Source organism: Panulirus ornatus, chromosome 9 (assembly GCF_036320965.1).
Source record: "Panulirus ornatus isolate Po-2019 chromosome 9, ASM3632096v1, whole genome shotgun sequence".
NCBI classification, from domain to species: Eukaryota; Metazoa; Arthropoda; class Malacostraca; order Decapoda; family Palinuridae; genus Panulirus; species Panulirus ornatus.
Window position 1 is genome coordinate 55,171,857 of NC_092232.1, and position 25,669 is coordinate 55,197,525.

At 40.2% G+C, this 25,669-nt stretch overlaps 1 protein-coding gene across 3 annotated transcripts; it reads right to left on the reverse strand.

Moving 5' to 3' along the window:
• Positions 1–721: 721 nt before the first annotated feature.
• On the reverse strand, positions 722–24,369 carry Ts (Thymidylate synthase). 3 transcript variants are annotated; one of them, XM_071665245.1, is made up of 6 exons: positions 24,215–24,369; positions 20,753–20,905; positions 18,774–18,909; positions 15,041–15,324; positions 12,040–12,282; positions 722–1,437 (listed from the first exon to the last, which is right to left on the reverse strand). In XM_071665245.1, exons 2-6 carry the CDS (start codon positions 20,882–20,884, stop codon positions 1,228–1,230), a joined length of 1,005 nt encoding a protein of 334 aa, XP_071521346.1. In that variant the 5' UTR covers positions 20,885–20,905; positions 24,215–24,369; the 3' UTR covers positions 722–1,227. The 3 variants fall into 3 exon arrangements, with proteins under 3 accessions (XP_071521346.1, XP_071521349.1, XP_071521347.1); XM_071665248.1 differs by lacking the exon at positions 24,215–24,369 and adding an exon at positions 24,035–24,155; XM_071665246.1 differs by lacking the exon at positions 24,215–24,369 and adding an exon at positions 23,722–23,908.
• Positions 24,370–25,669: the final 1,300 nt, after the last annotated feature.

Consider the following 25,669-nt stretch of genomic DNA (forward strand, 5'->3'; position numbering starts at 1 on the left):
TAACGCGGGAGACAGCGACAAAGTATAATAATAATAATATTTGAACTGAAATCATGAATGGAGATTGCAGTTGGAACTGAAATCATGAATGGAGACTGTAGAGGGGTATGAGAAAGGGGCTAGTGAGGACATCATTAGACAAATGGGTCTCACAGAAAAGTAAAATATTAGGAAAGGTACTAAACAGACGGTGTTGATATAGAAGAGAAAAAGAAGCAAGTCTATCAAGAGTGCAAAAGGTTTATGGGAAGGGGCAGTACTCTTACTGTATGAGCCCTCCCTCTGATTAGCAGTAGAGTCAGGCATGAATCCGGAGATTCCTAGCACTCCATGATGCTACAGACTAGGGGCCATATGTTTGTTGGACTCTATCATGATTACATTTAAATATGATTGTGCAGACAGGAGATAGCAAGAAAACTTGTGTGAAGATAATAAATGAGGTTTGATAAATATGAAAGAATGTTAATCAAACATCTGCGAGTTGTAGAAGGTGACGAAGAATTGTAGAAGCAATGGGGCTAGAAATCCTATCCTACTAAACCATCATTTCTGAAAGTATGCATAGGAGCCAAAAGAGTATTTCCCTTAAAAAACATAGTCCTCTGTTGCTGATTCTACTTAACTGAGGTGGAAAAGGCATGCAGATTACAAAATTAGATATATAAACAGATGGGCCAACATCTATCCACATAACTAGCAAATGGAGAGAAAACAAAAATACCTTTATTATGTTTAATCAATGGAATTCCAGATTTGAACCATTTGCTTCATTATGGAAAGAAAAACTATATAAAAAGTCTTCCTCTTCTCACAAACATATATCACATTCAAATAATGTTACACAAAATTGTGATATCATCAGCAAGATACCTTAAGTTTAAACATCAAAACTTAACACTAAAAGTTTGCCCTTAAGTCTTCCTCTAGAAAAAACAAACATTTGCTGATTTAGGGCTCACTAAGGCAAAATTAGGTTCTGCATCTTTTACATTTAGTAAGCATACAACAAAATAAAATATGAATTACTAAGATATATCTGACAAACAGTATGAATATTATGAGAATACTGATTTAAGACAACTGCATAGACAGTAATTATCAAAATAATGTTACTGATACATACAACGTCAGTGTAAAAATATTTCTAAATCTATATAATCTCTATAAATATGAAGACTATAAAATAGGGAATTCAGAGCAAATACACATTCGGTTCCTCAATTATCATACAGCCATTTCCATTTTAATCTTTGGATGAGGACTGTAGCCAATTAATTCAAAATCTTCAAATCTGAAGTCAAAGATGGACTTAACATTCCTCTTGATTTTCAACCTGGGGAATGGGCGTGGTTCCCTCTTCAACTGTTCTTCCAGAGCAGTGCAATGATTGGAATAAACGTGAGCATCTCCCAGTGTGTGCACAAAGTCGCCAGGCTGTAAAATTTCTCAAACTAGTGAAAACTATGCCTTAAGGAGAGTGATGGCATGAGTTAAAATGAAGAAGAAAAGTAATAGTCAACTGAGCAACATATGTAGAGTCAATAATGAAGAAATATAAGGATACTTTAAAGTTATCAATGCCCCACAGACCTTTCCATGATTTATCCCAGACGCTTCACATGCCCTGGTTCAGTCCAATGACAGCATGTCCACCCCGGTATACCACATCGTTCCAATTCACTCTATTCCTTGCACGCCTTTCACCCTCCTGTATGTTAAAGGCCCAATCACTCAAAATCTTTTTCACTCCATCCTTACAAGTACAATTTGGTCTCCCACTTTTTGTTCCTTCTACCTCTGACACATATATCCTCTTTGTCAATCTTTCCTCACTCATTCTCTCCATGTGTCCAAACCATTTCAACACACCCTCTTCTGCTCTCTCAACCACACTTTTTTTTTTACCACACATCTCTCTTACCCTTTCATTCCTCATTCAATCAAACCACCTCACACCTATTATTGTCCCCAAACATTTCATTTCCAACACATCCATCCTCCTCCATGCAACCCTATCTATAGCCCATGCCTCGCAACCATATAACATTGTTGGAACCTCTATACCTTCAAACATATGCATTTTTGCTCTCCAAGATAACGTTCTCACCTTCCACACATTCTTCAATGCTCCCAGAACCTTCGCACCCTCCCCACCCTGTGACTCACATACGCTTCCGTGGTTTCATTTGCTGCTAAATCCTCTCCAAGATATCTAAAACACTTCACTTCCTCCAGTTTTTCTCCAATCAAACATCCTAATTGACTTGTCCCTCAACCCTACTGAGCCTAATAACCTTGCTCTTATTCATATTTACCTCTCAACTTTCTCTTTTCACACATTTTCCAAACTCAGTCACCCATCTCTGCAGTGTCTCACCTGAATCAACCACTATAGCTGTATCATCAGTGAACAACAACTGACTCACTTCCCAGGCCCTTCATCCACAACAGACAGCATATTCACCCCTCTCCAAAATTCTTGGATTTCCCACCCTAACTACACCATCCATAAACAAATTAAACAACCATGGGGATATCACACACCCCTGCCGCAAACCGACATTCACTGGAATCAATCACTCTCCTCTCTTCCTACTTGTACACATGCCTTACATCCTTGGTAAAACTTTTCACTGCTTCTAGCAACTTACCTCCCACACCATATATTCTTAAAACCTTCCACCAAGCATCTCTATCAACCCTGTCATATGCCTTCTCCAGATCCATAAATGCTACATACATATCCATCTGTTTTTCTAAGTATTTCTTGCATACATTCTTCAAAGCAAACACCTGATCCACACATCCTCTACCACTTCAGAAACTACAGTGCTCTTCCCCAATCTGATGCTCTGTACATGCCTTCACCTTCTCAATCAATACCCTCCCACATAATTTCCCAGGAATGCTCAAAAAACTTGTGCCTCTGTAGTTTGAACACTCACCTTTATCCCTTCTGTCTTTATACAATTGCACTATGCATACATTCTGCCAATCAACAATACAGTTACCCCCTTTTTTAATAAATTCCACTGCAATACCATCTAAACCCGTCGCCTTGCTGGCTTTCATCTTCCGCAAAACTTTCACTACGTCTTCTCTCTTTACCAAATCATTCTCCGTGACCTTCTCACTTTGCACACCACCCCAACCAAAGCACCCTATATATACCAGTCTATCATCAAAGACATTCAAGAGACAAAGAGTGGCCCATCTACTCATATACATACAAACACACATACACATACATATCAACATATACATACACGTAAATATTCATACTTACTTACCTTCGTCCATTCCTGGTGCTACCCCGCCCCACAGGAAACAGCATTGCTACCCCCTACTTCAGCGAGGTAGTGCCAGGAAAACAGACAAAAAAGGCCACATTCGTTCACACTGTCTCTAGATGTCATGTATAATGCATCAAAATCACAGCTCCCTATCTATATCCAGGACCCACAGACCTTTCCATGGTTTACTCCAGACGTTTCACATGCCCTGGTTCAATCCATTGACAGCTTGTCGACCCCAGTATATCACATAGTTCCAGTTCACTTTATTCACATATATTCTATTATACTTGATCACTGTTTCCTGTGTCAGTGAGGTAGAACCAGGAAACAGACAAAGAATGGCCCATCCACTCATATACACACACACACACACACACACACATATATTTATTCATCTATTATACTTTATCAATGTCTCCTGCGTTAGCGAGGTAGCGCAAGGAAACAGACAAAAGAATGGCCCAACCCACCCACATACACGTATATACATACACGTCCACACATGCACATATACATACTTATACATCTCAACGTATACATATATATACACACACACAGACATATACATATATATCCACGTACATAATTCGTACTGTCTGACCTTATTCATTCCCGTCACCATCCCACCACACATGAAATGACAACCCCCTCCCATCGCATATGCGTGTGGTAGCACTAGGAAAAGACAACAAAGGCCACATTCGTTCACACTCAGTCTCTAGCTGTCATGTATAATGCACTGAAACCACAGCTCCCTTTCCACATCCAGGCCCCACAAAACATGGTTTACCCCAGTTGCTTCACATGCCCTGGTTTAATCCACTGATAGCACGTCGGCCCTGGTATAACATATCGTTCTAATTCACTCTATTCCTTGCACGCCTTTCACCCTCCTGCATGTTCAGGCCCCGATCACTCAAAATCTCTTTCACTCCATCTTTCCACCTCCAATTTGGTCTCCCACTTCTCCTCATTCCCTCCACCTCTGACACATATATCCTCTTTGTCAATCTTTCCTCACTCATTCTCCCCATGTGACCAAGCCATTTCAAAATGCCCTCTTCTGCTCTCTCAGCCACACTCTTTTTATTACCACACATCTCTCTTACCCTTTCATTACTTACTCAGTCAAACCACCTCACACCACATATTGTCCTCAAACATCTCATTTCCAGCCCATCCACCCTCCTCCGCACAACTCTATTTATAGCCCATGCCTCGCAACCATATAACACTGTTCAAACCACTATTCCTTCAAACATACCCATTTTTGCTTTCCGAGATAATGTTCTCGATTCTACACATTTTTCAACACTCCCAGAACTTTCGCCCCCTCCCCCACCCTATGACTCACTTCAGCTTCCATGGTTCCATCTGTTGCCAAATCCACTCCCAGATATCTAAAACACTTCACTTCCTCCAGTTTTTCTCCATTTAAACTTACCTCCCAGTTGACTTGACCCTCAACCCTACTGTACCTAATAACCTTGCTCTTATTCACATTTACTCTCAGCTTTCTTCTTTCACACACTTTTCCAAACTCAGTCACCACCTTCTGCAGTTTCTCATCCGAATCAGCCACCAATGTTGTATCATCAGCGAACAACAACTGACTCACTTCCCAAGCTCTCTCATCCACACCAGACTGCATACTTGCCCCTCTCTCCAAAAGTCTTGCATTCACCTCCCTAACAACCCCATCCATAAACAAATTAAACAACCATGGAGACATCACGCACTCCTGCCACAAACCGACATTCACCGAGAACCAATTACTTTCCTCTCTTCCTACTCGTACACCTGCCTTACATCCTCGTTAAAAACTTTTCACTGCTTCTAACAACTTGCCTCACACACCATATATTCTTAATATCTTCTACAGAGCATCTCTATAAACTCTATCATATGCCTTCTCCAAATCCATAAATGCTACATACAAATCCATTTGATTTTCTAAGTATTTCTCACATACATTCTCCAAAGCAAACACCTGGTCCACACATCCTCTACCACTTCTGAAGCCACACTGCTTTTCCCCAGTCTGATATATATATAAATGCCCATACACGTACATTTATCTATATTTATTCATTATACTAAACAGCCGTCTCCCGTGTTAGCAAGGTAGTGCAAGGAAACGGACAAGGATTGGACCAACCCACCCACATATACATGCATATACATAAATGCCCACACACGCACATATATATATATACATACACAGACATATACATATATAAACATGCATATATCCATACTGAGGATTGGCGGAATGCGTGCATAGTGCCATTGTACAAAGGCAAAGGGGATAAGAGTGAGTGCTCAAATTACAGAGGTATAAGTTTGTTGAGTATTCCTGGTAAATTATATGGGAGGGTATTGATTGAGAGGGTGAAGGCATGTACAGAGCATCAGATTGGGGAAGAGCAGTGCGGTTTCAGAAGTGGTAGAGGATGTGTGGATCAGGTGTTTGCTTTGAAGAATGTATGTGAGAAATACTTAGAAAAGCAAATGGATTTGTATGTAGCATTTATGGATCTGGAGAAGGCATATGATAGAGTTGATAGAGATGCTCTGTGGAAGGTATTAAGAATATATGGTGTGGGAGGAAAGTTGTTAGAAGCAGTGAAAAGTTTTTATCGAGGATGTAAGGCATGTGTACGTGTAGGAAGAGAGGAAAGTGATTGGTTCTCAGTGAATGTAGGTTTGCGGCAGGGGTGTGTGATGTCTCCATGGTTGTTTAATTTGTTTATGGATGGGGTTGTTAGGGAGGTAAATGCAAGAGTTTTGGAAAGAGGGGCAAGTATGAAGTCTGTTGGGGATGAGAGAGCTTGGGAAGTGAGTCAGTTGTTGTTCGCTGATGATACAGCGCTGGTGGCTGATTCATGTGAGAAACTGCAGAAGCTGGTGACTGAGTTTGGTAAAGTGTGTGGAAGAAGAAAGTTAAGAATAAATGTGAATAAGAGCAAGGTTATTAGGTACAGTAGGGGTGAGGGTCAAGTCAATTGGGAGGTGAGTTTGAATGGAGAAAAACTGGAGGAAGTGAAGTGTTTTAGATATCTGGGAGTGGATCTGTCAGCGGATGGAACCATGGAAGCGGAAGTGGATCATAGGGTGGGGGAGGGGGCGAAAATTTTGGGAGCCTTGAAAAATGTGTGGAAGTCGAGAACATTATCTCGGAAAGCAAAAATGGGTATGTTTGAAGGAATAGTGGTTCCAACAATGTTGTATGGTTGCGAGGCGTGGGCTATGGATAGAGATGTGCGCAGGAGGATGGATGTGCTGGAAATGAGATGTTTGAGGAAAATGTGTGGTGTGAGGTGGTTTGATCGAGTAAGTAACGTGAGGGTAAGAAAGATGTGTGGAAATAAAAAGAGCGTGGTTGAGAGAGCAGAAGAGGGTGTTTTGAAATGGTTTGGGCACATGGAGAGAATGAGTGAGGAAAGATTGACCAAGAGGATATATGTGTCGGAGGTGGAGGGAACGAGGAGAAGAGGGAGACCAAATTGGAGGTGGAAAGATGGAGTGAAAAAGATTTTGTGTGATCGGGGCCTGAACATGTAGGAGGGTGAAAGGAGGGCAAGGAATAGAGTGAATTGGAGCGATGTGGTATACAGGGGTTGACGTGCTGTCAGTGGATTGAATCAAGGCATGTGAAGCGTCTGGGGTGAACCATGGAAGGCTGTGTAGGTGTGTATATTTGCGTGTGTGGACGTGTGTATGTACATGTGTATGGGGGGGGGGGTTGGGCCATTTCTTTCGTCTGTTTCCTTGCGCTACCTCGCAAACGCGGGAGACAGCGACAAAGTATAAAAAAAAAAAAAAAAAAAAATATCCATACTTGCTGCTTTCATCCATTCCCGTCGCCACCCCGCCACACAAAATAGCATCCCGCCCCTCCAGCAAGGTAGCACCTGGAACAGACAGAAAAGGCCACATTCGTTCACATTCAGCCTCTAGCTGTCATGTTTAATGCACTGAAGCCACAGCTCCCTTTCCACATCCAGGCCCCATAGACCTTTCAGTGACACGTACATATACATATCAACATATACATATATACACATGTATATATTCATCCTTGCTTGCCTTCATCCATTCCTGATGTCATCCTGCCCCACAGGAAACAGCATTGCCACCCCTGCCCCAGCAAGGTAGTGCTAGGAAACAAACGAAAAAAGGCCACATCTGCTCACACTCAGTCTCTAGCAGTCATGTGTAATGTACTGAAACCACAGCTCCTTATCTACATCCAGGCCCCACAGACCTATCTATGGTCTACATCCAGACCCCACAGACCTATCTATGGTTTACCCCAGATGCTTCACATGCCCTGGTTATGTTCACTGACAGCACAATGACCACAGTAGACCAGATTGTTCCAGTTCATGCCTCACCTTCCTGCTTGTTCAGACCCCTATTGCCCAAAATCTTTTTCACTTATAGAAAATGCTTACTTATTCTTGGATTTAGCATAAACAAGAATTTTCTATGGGTTTTGAAGCTTTTTTTTCCCTTTTTTTAAATTCTAGTAAAAAAGATATGGTTATTGGATTATCATTAACTTCCAATAATTCGGTATCAAAATTATCAATTCTATATTTTATTTTATTCTACTTTGTTGCTGTTTCCTGTGTCAGTGAGGAAGCACCAGGAAGCAAACGAAGAATGGCCCATCCACTCATATACTTATATATATACATAAATGCCCATACACACACAAATACATATCAACATATATATACACAGACATATACATATATACACATGTACACATTCATGTTTGCCTTCATTCATTCCTGTCGCTACCCCACCCCACAGGAAGCAGCATCGTTACCCCCCCGCTCCAGTGAGGAAGCACCAAGAAAACAGACAAAAAGGCCACATTTGTTCACACTCAGTCTCTAGCTGTCATGTGTAATGCACTGAAACCACAGCTCCCTATCCACATCCAGGCCCCACACACCTTTCATTGGTTTACGCCAGATTATTGTTCTGTAAGTTAATTTTTAGTTATCGGTGCCCAACACTGGTGATAATAAGGGAGGGGTGTGAATCTAGCTTCCCTCCAGTCCTACTGACTCTTTGTCATCTTCCTAGACAAGAGTAACTGTCTTTCTCTTGTTTCCTAGTTTAAAAATCAAGTATCAAACTTGATTATTCAGTTTGCCCAATAATTCATCTAGCGTACAGGTACACCATCAATTTTCCGGCAATAGATGGTTCGGCACCTCTTTTAGTCAGGACAAAATTACGTAAGAAAACTTGAAATTATCACAGCCACCAGACTAATTTACTGGGCAGTCACAGATGGCGTTGTGTGTAGGGCACACTTATTTACATTCTTTACACTGCACTCATTGGTGGTGATACTACAATTCTGTGAGATTCTTAGCTTATTTTGCTTAAATTCAACCCTAGCTATGGCTTCTAAGACATATGTGTGTCAGTCTTGGTGTCAAACGTAAACACCAGTCCATGTTGATCCAAGATAAAGTGGACCTGTAGAAAAAATGGACCGTGGTGTTTCGGTGCATAAGCTGCGTGACACCTACAGTATTGGTTCATCAACTATTTATGATATAAAGAAGCAAAGGGAGAAAATATTGAAATTCTATGCAACAGCGATTCCAAGAGGCAAATGATGATTAGAAATACTGTGAAAGATGGTAAGAGTGCTGAGCACGATTAAGTGATGATGGAAGGTTCCAACAGCATCAGAGTGATGGAGTGGACTTGTCAGGTATTATGATAATGGACCAGGCAAAGTTGCTCCATAAAGAACTTAAATTACAGCATGAGCTTGACTATAGTGAAGGATGGCTTCAAAGATTCAAGAATCATCATGGAAAATTCATGAATAAAATGTGTCTGCAAACCACAAAGAAGCTGCTGAGTATGTGGGCGAATTTGCGAAACATAGCTAACAAGCACCTCCATCCTGAGCAGGTGTATAATGCATACAAAACTGCATTATTCTGGTGATGCACACCTAGGAAAACACTAACAACAGAAAATGAAGAAGACCCCACAGGATTCAAACAGGGGTGTATCTAGGGGAAATAGCACCTATGGCAAGCACTGAAATTGCACCCGTTGAAACGTATGACACCAATATTTTTCATTTTTATTGCCTCCGCCAAGATTATGTTTTTACCGGCATTTGTTTTTTGTCTGTGAGCAACTTTCAACAAAAGTTATGAACAAATTTCGATGACATTTTCAGGGAAAGTCAGAAATGACACAAGGACCAATTTATTAGATTTTAGGAGTAATCCAAATCATTGTCTGGATCCAGGACACCATTACGGAAATATCAATTTTTGTGCATAACTATTGAATTAATAATACCAATGTGATTTCAAATGCCAAAGATATGTTTTCATGGTCAAGAAATCTAAATCTTTAAGATCCGAATCATTGTCTGGATCCAGGGTGCCATTACGCCACTGGTAACCCCCTTCAAGTGGCGTCCTGGACACCTGCCCTAACCGCCATACCCTAGATATGCCACTGGATTCAAACAATCTACGGACAGACTTACCATCTTAGGGTGCTTAAACATTTGATATTTGTTTAATTTAAATTTCTAGCAGTCCATGGTATAATTTAGACACATGGGAGATGTATAATTAGTGGGTTGGAGGTGTGTTGATGAATCATTATTACGTGATCACGGTTGGTCCGGCAAAATGGTTAATCCAACAAGGCTTTGGAACCAAGAGTGCTGGAAAATCGGTGGTGTACCTATACTAACACAGTGCTCAAGATAATAATGAATAATTTGTGATAATTTGTGCCACCTGGAGAACTCAACAAAGCAAGAGTTTTTATGAAATGATGGTAAAACTAAAACAAATTCAAACACTGAGATTTGGGTGTAGGTGTCGGTGAAAAAATCAGCTAATCATTCTATCTTTATCATTTTACTTGAAAGTGTCCTAACCCATAGTTTGTTTAATGAAACAAGAAAAACAATTATCTTTGATCTACATCATGCAACATAACTCACCCTTTCCATTTTGCACAGTAATGCTAATCATTACATAAGACTAACAATACCATTCATACACAAAACTCTTATTCTGCAAATCAAAAATCATTCTCCTGGAGTCTTTACCTAGAACACACCTAGCTGAAAAAAATAACTGTCTTCGCTGCATCTGTGCATCACTTTTGAACATCTGCATTTCTCTTTCTTTTTCGAATTTCCAAATTTTACTGTTTCTCATGTATAGCTTCCCTGGCAGCATTTCATACTTTCATAATATTTCTTAATACAAACAGAAGGCATATGATAGAGTTGATAGAGATGCTTTGTGGAAGGTATTAAGAATATATGGTGTGGGAGGCAGGTTGTTAGAAGCAGTGAAAAGTTTTTATCGAGGATGTAAGGCATGTGTACGTGTAGGAAGAGAGGAAAGTGATTGGTTCTCAGTGAATGTAGGTTTGCGGCAGGGGTGTGTGATGTCTCCATGGTTGTTTAATTTGTTTATGGATGGGGTTGTTAGGGAGGTGAATGCAAGAGTTTTGGAAAGAGGGGCAAGTATGAAGTCTGTTGTGGATGAGAGGAGCTTGGGAAGTGAGTCAGTTGTTGTTCGCTGATGATACAGCGCTGGTGGCTGATTCATGTGAGAAACTGCAGAAGCTGGTGACTGAGTTTGGTAAAGTGTGTGAAAGGAGAAAGTTAAGAGTAAATGTGAATAAGAGCAAGGTTATTAGGTACAGTAGGGTTGAGGGTCAAGTCAATTGGGAGGTAAGTTTGAATGCAGAAAAACTGGAGGAAGTAAAGTGTTTTAGATATCTGGGAGTGGATCTGGCAGCGGATGGAACCATGGAAGCGGAAGTGGATCTTAGGGTCAGGGAGGGGGCGAAAATCCTGGGAGCCTTGAAGAATGTGTGGAAGTCGAGAACATTATCTCGGAAAGCAAAAATGGGTATGTTTGAAGGAATAGTGGTTCCAACAATGTTGTATGGTTGCGAGGTGTGGGCTATGGATAGAGTTGTGCGCAGGAGGGTGGATGTGCTGGAAATGAGATGTTTGAGGACAATGTGTGGTGTGAGGTGGTTTGATCGAGTAAGTAACGTAAGGGTAAGAGAGATGTGTGGAAATAAAAAGAGCGTGGTTGAGAGAGCAGAAGAGGGTGTTTTGAAATGGTTTGGGCACATGGAGAGAATGAGTGAGGAAAGATTGACCAAGAGGATATATGTGTCGGAGGTGGAGGGAACGAGGAGAAGTGGGAGACCAAATTGGAGGTGGAAAGATGGAGTGAAAAAGATTTTGTGTGATCGGGGCCTGAACATGCAGGAGGGTGAAAGGAGGGCAAGGAATAGAGTGAATTGGATTGATGTGGTATACCGGGGTTGACGTGCTGTCAGTGGATTGAATCAGGGCATGTGAAGCGTCTGGGGTAAACCATGGAAAGCCGTGTAGGTATGTATATTTGCATGTGTGGACGTGTATGTATATACATGTGTATGGGGGTGGGTTGGGCCATTTCTTTCGTCTGTTTCCTTGTGCTACCTCGCAAACGCGGGAGACAGCGACAAAAAAAAAAAAAAAATTGTCAATGCTTTACTTCTCCTAGAGTCAATGTAACAAACATATATCATCATATGATTCTGAATGTACAGATTTCTTGAGGTAGTACCTACAAGTGAGCCTTGTTCTCAGGTGTGGCCTAAGTTAATGTGTTACAGATGATCAAAAATATAAATGGAATACACTAGAATACATTACCTTCAAATTTGTTACATGAGCTATCATGTAAGTAAGGAGAGCATAGCTGGCTATGTTGAAAGGAACTCCCAAACCCATATCTGCAGAACGCTGATAGAGCTGACAAGAAAGTTCCTTGTTCGCAACATAAAACTGGCAGAGACAGTGGCAAGGTGGAAGGGCCATCTTTGGTAAATCAAAGGCATTCCAAGCACACATGATAATGCGACGGTCATCAGGATTGTTCTTAATAGTGTTGATTACCTGCCGTGAGATATTCTAAGTTAAACTTTTTTAATACAAGAATATACTGCAGGCTAAGAATGCAATATGTCATTTTTTCTCAAGATGGTGACCTGTCTTCCCACATAATCCACAATGCACCCAGGACCTTTATCCCCTCACCTTTCACTTCAGCTCCTATACTTCCCTTTGCTGCCATGTCCACATCAGGTATCATAAAAACTCCACTTCCTCAAGGTTCTCTCAAACAAACCTGCCATTCTACCCTAATAAACCTCATAACTTCTATTTTATTCACATCAGTTTTCAACTTCCTCCTTTCACACAGTCTCCTATATTTAGACATCAGCTTCTGCAGTCTCTCAGTCAATTCTACCACTAGAGCTGTGTCATCATCAAACAATAACCAACTCACCTTCCAAGCAAATCCCCACCCCTAGCAGTGGCCTGCATACTTTAGCCCTAACCCTATATCCACGACTTCAATACTTACTTCCCTCACCACACTACCCATAAAGAATAAGCAGCCACAGAGACATCATATACCCATGACACTGGCCCACTTTCACCCAGAGCCACTCACCATTTTCTCTTCCTAAGAGTGCCTTAGCCTCTCAATAAAAATTCCTCACTGCTTCTAGCAGCTTCCCTCCTTCAGCAAGGAGTCTTTGTCAAACCTATTGTGCACTTTCTCCTGATCCATAAATGCCACTTGCAGTTACCTCTCTTCCTCTATATATTTCTCATGCAAATTCTTCATTGTAAACACCTGATCCACATATCCTCAATCAGTCCTAAAGCCACACTGCTTCTCCCTGAATTTTATCTGTGCATGCCACCAACCTCTCACTTACCGCTCTCCCATACAACTTACCAAGTTTGCTCAAGACATATACAGTACCTTTGTAATGACTCACTTCCGCTTCCATGGTTCTTTCACTACTAAGCCCACTCCCATATATCTAAAATACTTCACTTCCTCCAATATAATTACTATAATCATTCATATTATTATCAACATTACCAACATTATTATCATTACTGTTAGTATCATTACTTTCACATCTGTTAGCCACTTGTTAGTGCGGGTAGCACCAGGAAAAGATGAAAAAAAGGCTTCACTTACTCAATTTCATTCCCTAACAGTCATGTGTAATGCAATCAAACCACATCCCTTATTCACAACCAGACCCCACAGACCTTTCCATGCTTTCCCGCAGCTTTGTATACACTGGTTCAGTCCACTGATAGAACATCATCCCCTATATGCCACACTGCTCCAGTTCACTCTATCCCATGCACACCTTTCAAACTCCTGCACGTTCAGGCCCTAGGCATTCAAAATCTCAATCCATCCTTCCATCCCCAATTCAGTCTCTCCCTTGTCCTTGACCCCTCCACTTTTGACACATATACCCTCTTCCTCAGCCTCAACTCTCCTATCTCATGTCCAAATCATTTTAGCATATCATCTTCAGCTCTCTCAACCGTACTCTTCTTATTGCCACACCTTTCTCTTATCTTGTCATTTCTTACTCTAACAACTTTCCTCACTAAATATTGTCCTTAAAATTTCATTTCCAACTAACTCATTCACCCTCTTCTGTATATTCCCAAGTGTAGACCATGCCATTCATAGGACTGCTATACTTCAAATATAATCATTTTGCCCTCTGATAGTGACCTAGTCCCACACATTCCTCAATGCTCCTCACCCACACTATGACTCACCTCAACTTACACGGTGTCATTTGCTTCCATGTCAGCTCTAAGATATCTAAAGCACTTCAAGTTCTCCAAATTTTCTCCATTCAAACTCACACCCCAAATAAATTGTCTCTTTGCACAGCTAAACCTAATAGCCTTGCTTTTATTCACATTTATCAATCTGTCTATCTATCAATATAATTGATACCTATTCCATACTGGAACTCCCTCAAGGAGATGGCCAAGGGAATAGATTTACCATAACTAGTGAACTCCAAAGTCACTTCTTCACCTTTAGAGCCTCACCCTTTACAGGCCACTGGCAGCGGACAAGTCTAATGTTTGCAGAGGCTCCAACCTACTGACTGCTAATACCTAATGCTCCTGCTCCGGCCATTTTGCCAAAAGGCAGGGCTCTAGCATGTATCACTCACCACGGGAAAATCTAAAGTTACAAAGAATGAGCTGCATAAGTTAAATGCTGTCAAGAGTTATGTATGAGAAGGAGAGTTTGTATGTTTGCTGACAGAATACCAGTAGTCCATGTGTGTGTGCTGCAGAAAGAAAACACAGCTACCTAAGTCAGAGAAGTGCAACTTGACACCCACCTTGCTGCTGGCTTGTTACGCATCTGTCACTAACCCTTCTGATACCCAGGCAGGTAGTACTCGTAACATACCTCCCTGGTTGCTGGTTACCTACCAAGTACAACCTATGTATTCACATTTACCCTCAACATTTTCCTTTCACACTCACTCCCAAACTTGGCCAACAACTTCTGTAGTTTCACACTCAAATCTGCCATCAGCATTATATTATCATTATTATGTAACCCTAGGACCCTTTTATGGGACAACTGCTGCTTCAAGGCTGCATTCCACACAAGGATAGGGAAATGACAGACTCCTTTGGAGTGAAAAACTTACTGTCTAACGACAATCATAAAGCTTCATCTATGGTGACTTCTGACTCGCAGTGTAACAATATGCAGGCAGGAGAAGTCCCATCACATCTCTAAATCATATATAGAGCATAAGCATATAAGTGATTTAATTACAAAATGACTTCAGACCTGTTGAAGTTGATCAACACCCTGACCAGAATAATCAGAATGCATGTTTGTGTAAGCTGCCCCAAAGTGACGCCACTGGAAGCCATATACAGGTCCTAAGTCACCTTCCTCCCTGTCTGTAAATCCCATTTTCTCAAGAAATTCTTTAGAGGAGTTTCCATCCCAAATATGAATATCTTTCTCCTGGAGTTCCTTGGCATTAGTGGATCCTCTAATAAACCAAAGTAGTTCTTCCACAACACCTCGCCAGAAGACTCGTTTTGTGGTAAGCAGTGGGATGATATCTGTCAGAGAAAGGCATCAAGATTATAAAATACCTTTGGATCTTTTTTATGCAAAACTGATTCTTTTAGACTACAGAAGCATAAAATAATTTACAAAGTTTTCAAAAAAATGGAGATGAACATAAGATATGAATTTCGTACTATTCTCTGTTCAACGTCAACAGAATAAATAATCATTCTATAAAATCAAACAGCATAGATAAGTCTACAATTAATGGAATATTACAAATTAAAAATGCAGACTAAACCTCTTAACACTGGACAGTCAGGAACCAAGTGCAAGTACTATACCCAAAGTCTGTTCCTCTCAATGTGGCTTAAGGGGGTATTTGAACTTTCCTCCTATATGTATTACCTCATATGTATGGATGGTTTCTGCAGAGGAATGCATCTAATCAGGAGGTGTACAAGAGAAAGCAGCTGAAGGTTAAGTTGACAAATACAAACTGGATTAGGTAGTCTCAGACTACTTACAGGAGGATAAGAAAGTGTTTTGGGAAGCGGTGAATAGTGTGTGTACATAAAAAATGCAAATCAGAGTGGCACTGAGAGAGCAGATGGGGAAGTGGTGACAAGAAAAGAAAAGGTTAAAAAAGGTTAAAACAAGGACTGAGTTTTCTCAAAAACTGCTGAATATGTTCTTTGAAAAATGTTTGGAACTAGGTGTACAAAGAGCAATAGAATCATGGGAAATAGTTTGGTGAAGTTAAGAGGTAGCGAAAGCCAAGGTTAATGTGAAGATTTTCCTGCAGTTAGCATTACGCACAAGCCCTGCCTTTTGGCAAAATGTTAACTGCAATAGAGAGAAGAGGTGCGTAGGAACAGTAGACTGGAACATTAGGTAGAACATCAGGTAGAAGAAATAGGAAGGAACATGAGATGGAAGCTTTAGATTGAAGCAGTACATTGGAACATGAATAAGTAATGAAAGGGTATGAGAGATATGTGGTAATGAAAAGAGTGTAGCTGAGAGAGCAGAAGAGGGTGTGTCGAAATGGTTTGGAGATATGGAGAGACTGATTAAGGAAAGGTTGACAAAGAGGATACATGTGTCAGAAGGGGAGGGAACAAGGAGATACAGGAAACCGTTGTGTATAATTGTGTATAAAAGACTGTGTATTTTAATTCACTGGAGATTATTATACTCAAAAATTTGGTGTGGCAATGGGTAACCCTCTTTCACCTGTACTAAGTAATCTTTATATTGAATTTTTTGAAACAAAATTACAAAAGGATATCTTACCTTCTCATAGAAATCAAGTATAATAAATATAAATAATATGTACTGCGTCAACGAGCAGTCAATGGACTGAACCAGGGCGTGTGAAACATATGGGGTAAACCATAGAAAGATCTGAAGGGCCTGGACGTGGATAGGGAGCTGTGGTTTCGGTCCATTACACATTACAGCTAGAGACTGATTGTGAACGAATGTGGCCTTTTTGGCTGTTTTTCCCTGGTGCTACCTTACTGAAGCAGGGGCTAGCGATGCTGTTTCCTGTGAGGCAGGATAGCGCCAGGAATGGATGAAGGCAAGCAAGTATGAATAAATACATGTGTATATATACGTAAGTGTATGTATATGTAATTATATGTGTGTGTGTGTATGGGAGCTTATGTATATATATTTCTGCTTATATGAGATGATGAGCCATTCTTCATGTTTCCTGGCACTAACTCACCAAGGCGGGAAACAGCAATCTAGTATAATAAAATAAATAAATATACGTCAGTTTGTGGCAGGGATGTGTGATGTCCACATGGTTGTTTAACTTGCTTATGAATGGAGAGGGGCAAGTATGCAGTCTGTTGGGGATGAGAGGGCCTGGGAAGTGAGTCAGTTGTTGTTTGCTGATGATACAGCTCTAGTGGCTGATTTGTGTGAGAAACTGCAGAAGTTAGTGACTGAGTTTGAAAAAGTGTATAAAACGGGAAAGTTGAGAGTACATGTGAATAAGAGCAAGGTTATTAGGTTCAGTATGGATAAGGGTCAAGTTAATTGGGATGTAAGTTTGAATGGAGAAAAATTGGAGGAAGTGAAGTGTTTTAGATATCTGGAAAAGGACTTAGCAGTGGATGGAACCATGGAAGCAGAAATGAGTCACAGGGTGGGGGAGGGAGCGAAGGTTCTGGGAGTGATGAAGAATGTGTGGAAAAAGAGAATGTTATCTCAGAGAGCAAAAATGGGTATGATTGAAGGAATAGTAATTCTAACAATGTCGTATGGTTGCAAGGCACGGGCTATAGATACGGGTGTACAGAGGAGGGTAATTGTGTTAGAAATGAAATGTTTGAGGTCAATACATGGTGCGAGGTGATTTGATCGAGTAAGTAAAGAAAGGGTAAGAGAGATGTCTGGAGATAAAAAAAAAGTGTGGTTGAGAGAGCAGAAGAGGGTGTGTTGAAATGGTGTGGACATATGGAGAAATGAGTAAGGAAAGATTGACAAAGAGGATATATGTGCCAGGGGAGTACGGAACAAAGAGGAGACCAAATTGGAGGTAGAAGGATGGAGTGAAAAAGATTTTGAGTGATTGGGGCGTGAACATACAGGAGGGTGAGAGGTGTGCAAGGAATAGAGTGAATTGGAACGATGTGGTATACTGGGGTATACATACCTATACATTTAAACAAATACATACATATACATACACAGACATATACATATATACCCATGTACGTATTCATACTTACTGCCTTCATCCATTCCCGTCACCACCCCTGCCACACATGAAATGGCACCCCTCTCCCCCCTCACACATGCAAGGTAGCGCTAGGAAAAAACAAAGGCCACATTCGTTCACACTCAGTCTCTAGCTGTCATGTGTAATGCACAGAAACCACAGCTCCCTTGCCACATCCAGGCCCCACAAAACTTTCCATGGTTTACCCCAAATGCTTCACATGCCCTGGTTCAATCCAATGACAGCACATCGACCCCAGTATACCACATCATTCCAATTCACTCTATTCCTTGCAAGCATTTCACCTTTCTGTATGCTCAGGCCCCAATCACTCAAAATCTTTTTCACTCCATCCTTCCACCTCAAATTTGGTCTCCCAATTCTCTTCATTCCCTCTACCTCTAACACATACATCCTCTTTATCAATCTTTCCTCGCTCATTCTCTCCATGTGACCAAACCATTTCAATACACGCTCTTTTGGTCTCTCAACCACTCTTTATTACCACACATCTCCCTTACCCTTTCATTGCTTACTTGATCAAACCACCTCACACCACATATTGTCCTTAAACTTCTCATTTCCAACACATCCACCCTCCTCCACACAACCCTATCTATAGCCCATGCCTCACAACTATATAACATTGTTGGAACAACTATTCCTTCAAACAGTCCCTATTTTTGCTCCCCGAGATAATGTTCCCACCTTCCACACATTCTTCCATGCAATATTTTCAAATATTTGCAAAAACTACCAACTTACCATCCCTGAGAGAGAACCTCATTTGTGCACCAAACAAAGAAATGGTGCCTGTGCCAGTCCTGTCTCCCTTCTTGTTACCCTTTCTCATTATTGTTCTGATCAGATCCAAATACTGAAGCTCATCATGCTTTTCAGTCTGCAATGCAAGATCTATTTTAGTATTTACGCATTTCAATACAAATGTATCTTAAACCACTATGTGGGAAAAAACTTTTTTGTAAGTGAAATAACACTCAGACCAAATATTTCTTATACTTGATTGCCATTTCCTGCATCAGCAAGGTAGCCAGGAAACAATAAGAATGGCCCATCCACTCACTCACATATATATACATAAACACCCATGCATGCATATATACATACATATACATATCAACATATACACATATATATTCACAGACATATACATATATACACATTTACATATTCATACTTACTTGCATTCATCCATTCCTGGTGCTACCCCACCCCACAGGAAACAGCATCACTACCCCCTGCTTCAGCAAGGTAGTGCCAGGAAAACAGACAAAGGCCACATTCATTCACATTCAGCTTGTAGCTGTCATGTGTAATGCACCAAAACCACAGCTCCCTATCCACATCCAGGCCCCAAAGACCTTTCCATGGTTTACCCCAGAAGTCTCGCATGCCATGGTTCAATACACTAACAGCACGTTGACCCTGGTACCCCACATGATTCCAGTTCACTCTAGTCCTTGCACGCATCTTATCCTCCTGTATGTTCAGGCCCCGATTGCTCAAAATCTTTTACACTCCATCCTTCCACCTCCAATTTGGTCTCCTGCTTCTACTTGATCCCTCCACCTCTGACATATATCCCCTTTGTCAACCTTTCCTTACTCATTCTCTCCATATGTCCATTTCAACAAACCCCCTTATGCTCTCTCAACCACATTCTTTTACTTCTACATATCCCTCTTACCCTTTCATTTCTTACTCAATCAAACCACTTCACACCATGTATTGTCTTCAAACATTTCATTTTCAGCACATCCACCCTTTTCCATACAATCCTATCTGTAGCCCATGCCTTGCAACCATATAATATTGTTAGAACTATTATTCCTTCAAACATATCCATTTTTGCTCAAGATAACGGTCTCTCCCACACATTTTTCATCGCTCCTAGAACCTTTGTCCCCAACCCTATGACTCATTTCTGCTTTCATGGTTTAATTTACCATAAAAATAAAAACAAATAATAATTGGAATACATTAATATAATGTCTTTATTATCAAGCATACACTTAAAGAGTAGCATAAATAATGAATGCTTTGATGCATCACTTAAGGCATGTCACAAACTCACAGAACATATCAAACTGCAAACTAGGTGATACTGGACTAGGAGTTAATGGAATCCATGTGAATGGGGTTCCACCACAAAGGAAATGTCACCTTCATCAAGATTAAATCATTATGAATGAATGAAAGGGAATTCAATCTCATAAAGGAACTCTATGCCAAAGAGGTTTGAGTCCATTACATCCCTGAAAGGAAATTAAGGACTCCTTTGGAGCAATCAGTTCCTCAGAGACCATACTCACTTTAGTCAACTGAAAATTTAGGTGAGTTTTCACTCATGTTTTAATGACAAGCAGACAGAATCCAGTAACTCCTATACAATGAAGCATTATTCTACATTCCTTATTTTGCATTTTTGTCATTCAATAAGTTAACATATAACTGAATCAAGTATCATCCAAACAAAATTAAGAATGTAACGATCATACACACCATAACTGGTACGTGCTGGAAATGTGGATATTCTATTGGAAATTTTGCTGACATTTATGCAAATAAGACAGGTTTCCAGTTCATGTTGATAACAAGGACCTTCAGTTACCTGATATAAGGATGTCAGTCTACCTGATATAGGGATAAGTTGGTCTACTTTATATGTAACCTATTCATAAAAACAAAAGAAAAACTGGGACACTTTGTGCTATACAGCGTACTTGCTCAGAACCATCTGTAGGACCACTAATGATGCCATTTACTTCACCATTCACTGCATCGTTTATTAAAGTCTTGGCTTTCTTCTCTTGGATCTTAGAAGTTGAAGTCAGTGTTTCCTCATTAGTAGCCATACTGAAATTTGGCTATGCTTCCTGAAAACAATATGCAAAAGCTATACATAATGTACAATAAAATGCAAACTCTCTTAAAAATCATTTGTAAAAATTACAAGGAAAAATCGAAATACTGGATTGTCATATCTGTGGGGATAGAAGAGAAAGAATGCAGTCCACATATCACTTATGTTCTGCAGAGGCATCAAAGAGGAATGAGAGTGAGGGGCTAGATATTATCCCCTCCTGTATTGCTTTTCAAAAGAAGGAACAAAGAAAGTAGCCAAGCGAGGATTTTTTTTCCTCTAAGGATCTGTGATCTGTTCTTCACACTACCTCGATCATGTGGCTAATGGTGAACATGTAGAAAAGAAAGAAGAGATCTGTAGGGATAATATTAGATACATTCAAAATAGATTATTCATGACAAAATCATCCTCTGCAACCATTACTGTACAATATATAGACTTCCTGTGACCACTTTCACAGGTTGGCCAGGGTCATACACATAGATTCGAATCCTGTTTGATGCATTTGGTCCGCAGTCAACCCAGATGTTCATCCACCCTAAACGGTCACTCAATAAAATGAGTGCCTGACTTTGGATTGAGTAATTACATATCTATTTATCATCTTATTTATATATTATACTTGATCGCCGTTTCCCACATCAGCGAGGTAGCACCAGGAAACAGACGAAGAATGGCCAATCCACTCATATACACATATATATAAATAAACACCCATACATGCATATACATACACATAAACAGACATGTTCGGGGCCTGAACATGCAGGAGGGTGAAAGGAGGGCAAGGAATAGAGTGAAATGGATCGATGTGCTGTCAGTGGACTGAATCAGGGCATGTGAAGCGTCTGGGGTAAACCATGGAAAGTTGTGTGGGGCCTGGATGTGGAAAGGGAGCTGTGGTTTCGGCCATTATTGCATGACAGCTAGAGACTGAGTGTGAACGAATGGGGCCTTTGTTGTCTTTTAATAGTGCTACCTCGCACACATGAGGGGGAGGGGGATGGTATTCCATGTGTGGCGAGGTGGCGATGGGAATGAATAAAGGCAGACAGTGTGAATTGTGTGCATGGGTATATATGTATGTGTCTGTGTGTGTATATATATGTGTACATTGAGATGTATAGGTATGTATATTTGCGTGTGTGGATGTGTATGTATATACATTGTGTATGGGGGTGGGTTGGGCCATTTCTTTCGTCTGTTTCCTTGCGCTACCTCGCAAACGCGGGAGACAGCGACAAAGCAAAATAAATAAATAAATATAAATGATTAAATAAATACATATATACACATGTACGTACTCATATTTGCTTGCCTTCATCCATTCCAGGCACTACCCTGCCCCACAGGATGCACCAAAACCACAGCTCTCTATCCACACCCAGGTACAACAGACCTTTTCATGGTTTACCCCAGACATTTCATATGCCCTGGTTCAGTCCACTGATAGCACGTCAACCCTGGTGTTCCACATCATTCCAATTCACTCTATTCCTTGCATGCCTCTCACGCTCCTGTATGTCCAGGCCCCGATCACTCAAAATCTTTTTCACTCCATCCTTCCACCTCCAATTTGGTCTCCCGCTTCTCCTTGTTCCCTCCACTTGACACATATCCTCTTTGTCAATCTTTCCTCACTCATTCTCTTCATATGTCCAAACCATTTCAACACATCCTTTTCTGCTCTCTCAACCACACTCTTTATATTTCCACACATCTGTATCATTTGAAAAATAATACAGGAAAGGAGGATTTCTAGCCACCTGCTCCTGCCACATTTAGTCGCCTTCTACGATATGCAAGGACTTTGTGGCAGTATTTTCTCCCCAATCCCTAGAAGTTGGTGAGTGAGTTTGGAAAAGTGTGTAAATGGTGAAAGTTGAAGTAAATATGGATAAAAGCAAGGTTATTAGGTTGAGCAGGATTGAGGGACAAGTTAGATGGGATGTTAGTTTGAATGGAGAAAAATTGGAGGAAGTGAAGTGTTTCAGATATCTGGGAGTGGACTTAGCAGTCAATGGAACCTTGGGAGTGGAAGTGAGTCATAGGGTGGGGGAGGGAGCAAAGATTCTAGTAGCAAAGAAAAATATGTGGAAAGAGAGAATGTTATCTTGGGGAGCAAAAATGGGTATGTTTGAAGGAATAGTGGTTCCAACAATGTTATATGGTTGCGATGCATGGGCTATATATAGGGTTGTACCGAGGAGGGTGGATGTGTTGGAAATTAAATGTTTTGAGGACAAGATGTGGTGGTGTGAGATGGTTTGATCGAGTGATAAATGAAAGAGTAACAGAGATGTGTTGTAATAAAAAGAGTGTGGTTGAGAGAGCAGAATATATGATATTAAATAAGATGGTGGTGAGAGTTCTGAATATTCAGGAAAATATAAAGTTACCAAATGTAAGTTAAACACTTGTAAAAAACAACAGAACCAATAATAGCCTCACCAAACACTAGCAGCCAAGAATAAAAGTAAAAATACAGTAACAGCATGCAGTCACCTACTGTTGATTCCATATAATTGCTGGCTATGAGAAGGATGAGCAAAGCTTTCATTGGTTCTGTTGATTTTTTCATGTTTCACACGATTTTACATTAAAGAGCCACAAATTTTCACTGATATGCTGTACCCTCAACTACGACCTTATTCTACATTGCTGAATAACTTCAAAAGCTCTAGATGATGCTACATAGATTCATTCTACCCTCTAAACACTTTACTATCATTGCAAAACTAGATCACTCAGTATCGAAAGCTAGTTTTGGTGTACGATTGTTTTGGGAAACTAGCATTCATTCCTCACAATAAATGGCTACCATACCTTTAGAAACCCTTGAATATGCCAATCAAAAACTGGCTGGATTACACTTTCCCATCCCAAGATAGGTCATGAAAATCTTGTTGCTTCTTCACATACAAAGTGAATGTGAGGGATGTAACAGTAATTGCTAGTATCTTATAAAGTTAAAAAAAGGAAATCAGTGTCCTTTATGACCTTTGTGGTCATAAACGTCTTAAAATGTCGACTTAAGTGACAAAAATGCATTATTACAATTGACTAACTCCTGAACTCTGGACATGAATATGTGGCCTTAGCTAATCAGAAAGTTTATCTTCATAAACCAGTAACCTACATATATGAGAAAGACAACATCCATGTAACCACATCACCAGTCGGCCGGGATATCTTGAACCTTATTGTCGGCACTTAGCCTTATACAAATACTCTCCACTAATTACCAAAAGAAACTAAAAAGTAAGGTAATTATCAATAGTCCTTGTTCATTGCATATTAACACCATTTTCTCGTTTACCTGTGCAATTAGGGAGATACACTCTTGTAGGTTTAACTCGCAATTACCATATTTAATTCATTTTGGCGCCATTTGAACTAAGGGCGACCTCTTGGCAAGCGAACACACTAGTGAGCGCACCACTGGTGGCAGCACCTCAGGTGAAAAGCAACATTCTGTTTCATACATTCCCAGACCTGAAATATCCATATATACATATGGTATGATATGATATATATATATATATATATATATATATATATATATATATATATATATATATATATATATATATATATATATATATACGAATGCTATTCCCACACACCAGCGAATTTGCAGGACTTAAAAAATATTACCAGATGGGCGGGTACATGGAAAATGGAATTCATCATAGATAAATGCACAACACTTACTGTGGGTACAGACACGAACACTGATTACAAACTGGACAATATTGCCATGGGTAAAACAGAATGCAAAAGAGATTTATGAGTATTAGTGAGCAAGGATCTTAAGCAGCGGCAACAATGTATTAAAATGAGTAATAAGGCTAATACGATGTTAGGATTCATTAATAGGACTGTCAGCAATAAAACTCCTAGAATATTATTGCAACTTTATCTTACATTGGTGAGACCACATTTGGATTATGCGGTGCAGTTTTGGGCTCCATACTATGCAGTTGATATAGACTGTTTTAGAGAGAATACAAAGATGTATGACAAAAATGATCCCTGGAATTAGAAACTTCACTTATGAAGAAAGGTTAAAAAGACTGAATTCACACTCACTTAAGAGGATGAGGGCTGGAGGGGATATGATTGAAGTTTCTAAGTGGGTGAAGGGCAATAATAAAGGTAACACAAATAAAGTTCTTGGAATGGCAACACCAGATAGGACAAGAAACATTGGATTTAGATTAGAAAAAAAAAAAAAAAAGAGATTCATGTCGGATGTGGGTAGATATTGGCTCGAGGATAGGTTGGTAGATATATGGAACAAGCTGCCAAGTACAGTAGGGTGGACAGACTATGGACCTGCCTAGCAATGACCAATATGCCTCTTGAGTGTCCTCACTTCTTATGTTCTTATAGTCATCTCTAGCTGGGAGCGCCGAGTAGCAACATGGACCCAGGGACAAAGAAAAGAGAGATTATTGGTAATGAACATAGATTTTATAAATATTTGTTCGTCATTCTCTAGTCAGTTTGGTTGCCCTACCTATGTATATGGTAAGGTGAATTTGCGCTGCTTTGATGGGCATTGTTGAGAGAGAATGTAGAACTTAGAAGCTTCAGTTTGCTAAAGTTAGTGATGTGGAATTTAGGTAATCTAGTCAGTATTCTGGATATTCCTTAAAACTAACAAACAAGTTTACATTTATGCTCATTCACCTATATCATACTTATGTGCGTGAAAAACATGCAACAAAACTTTTACCGTTATTATTTTAAGGATTCAGAATGTATCATC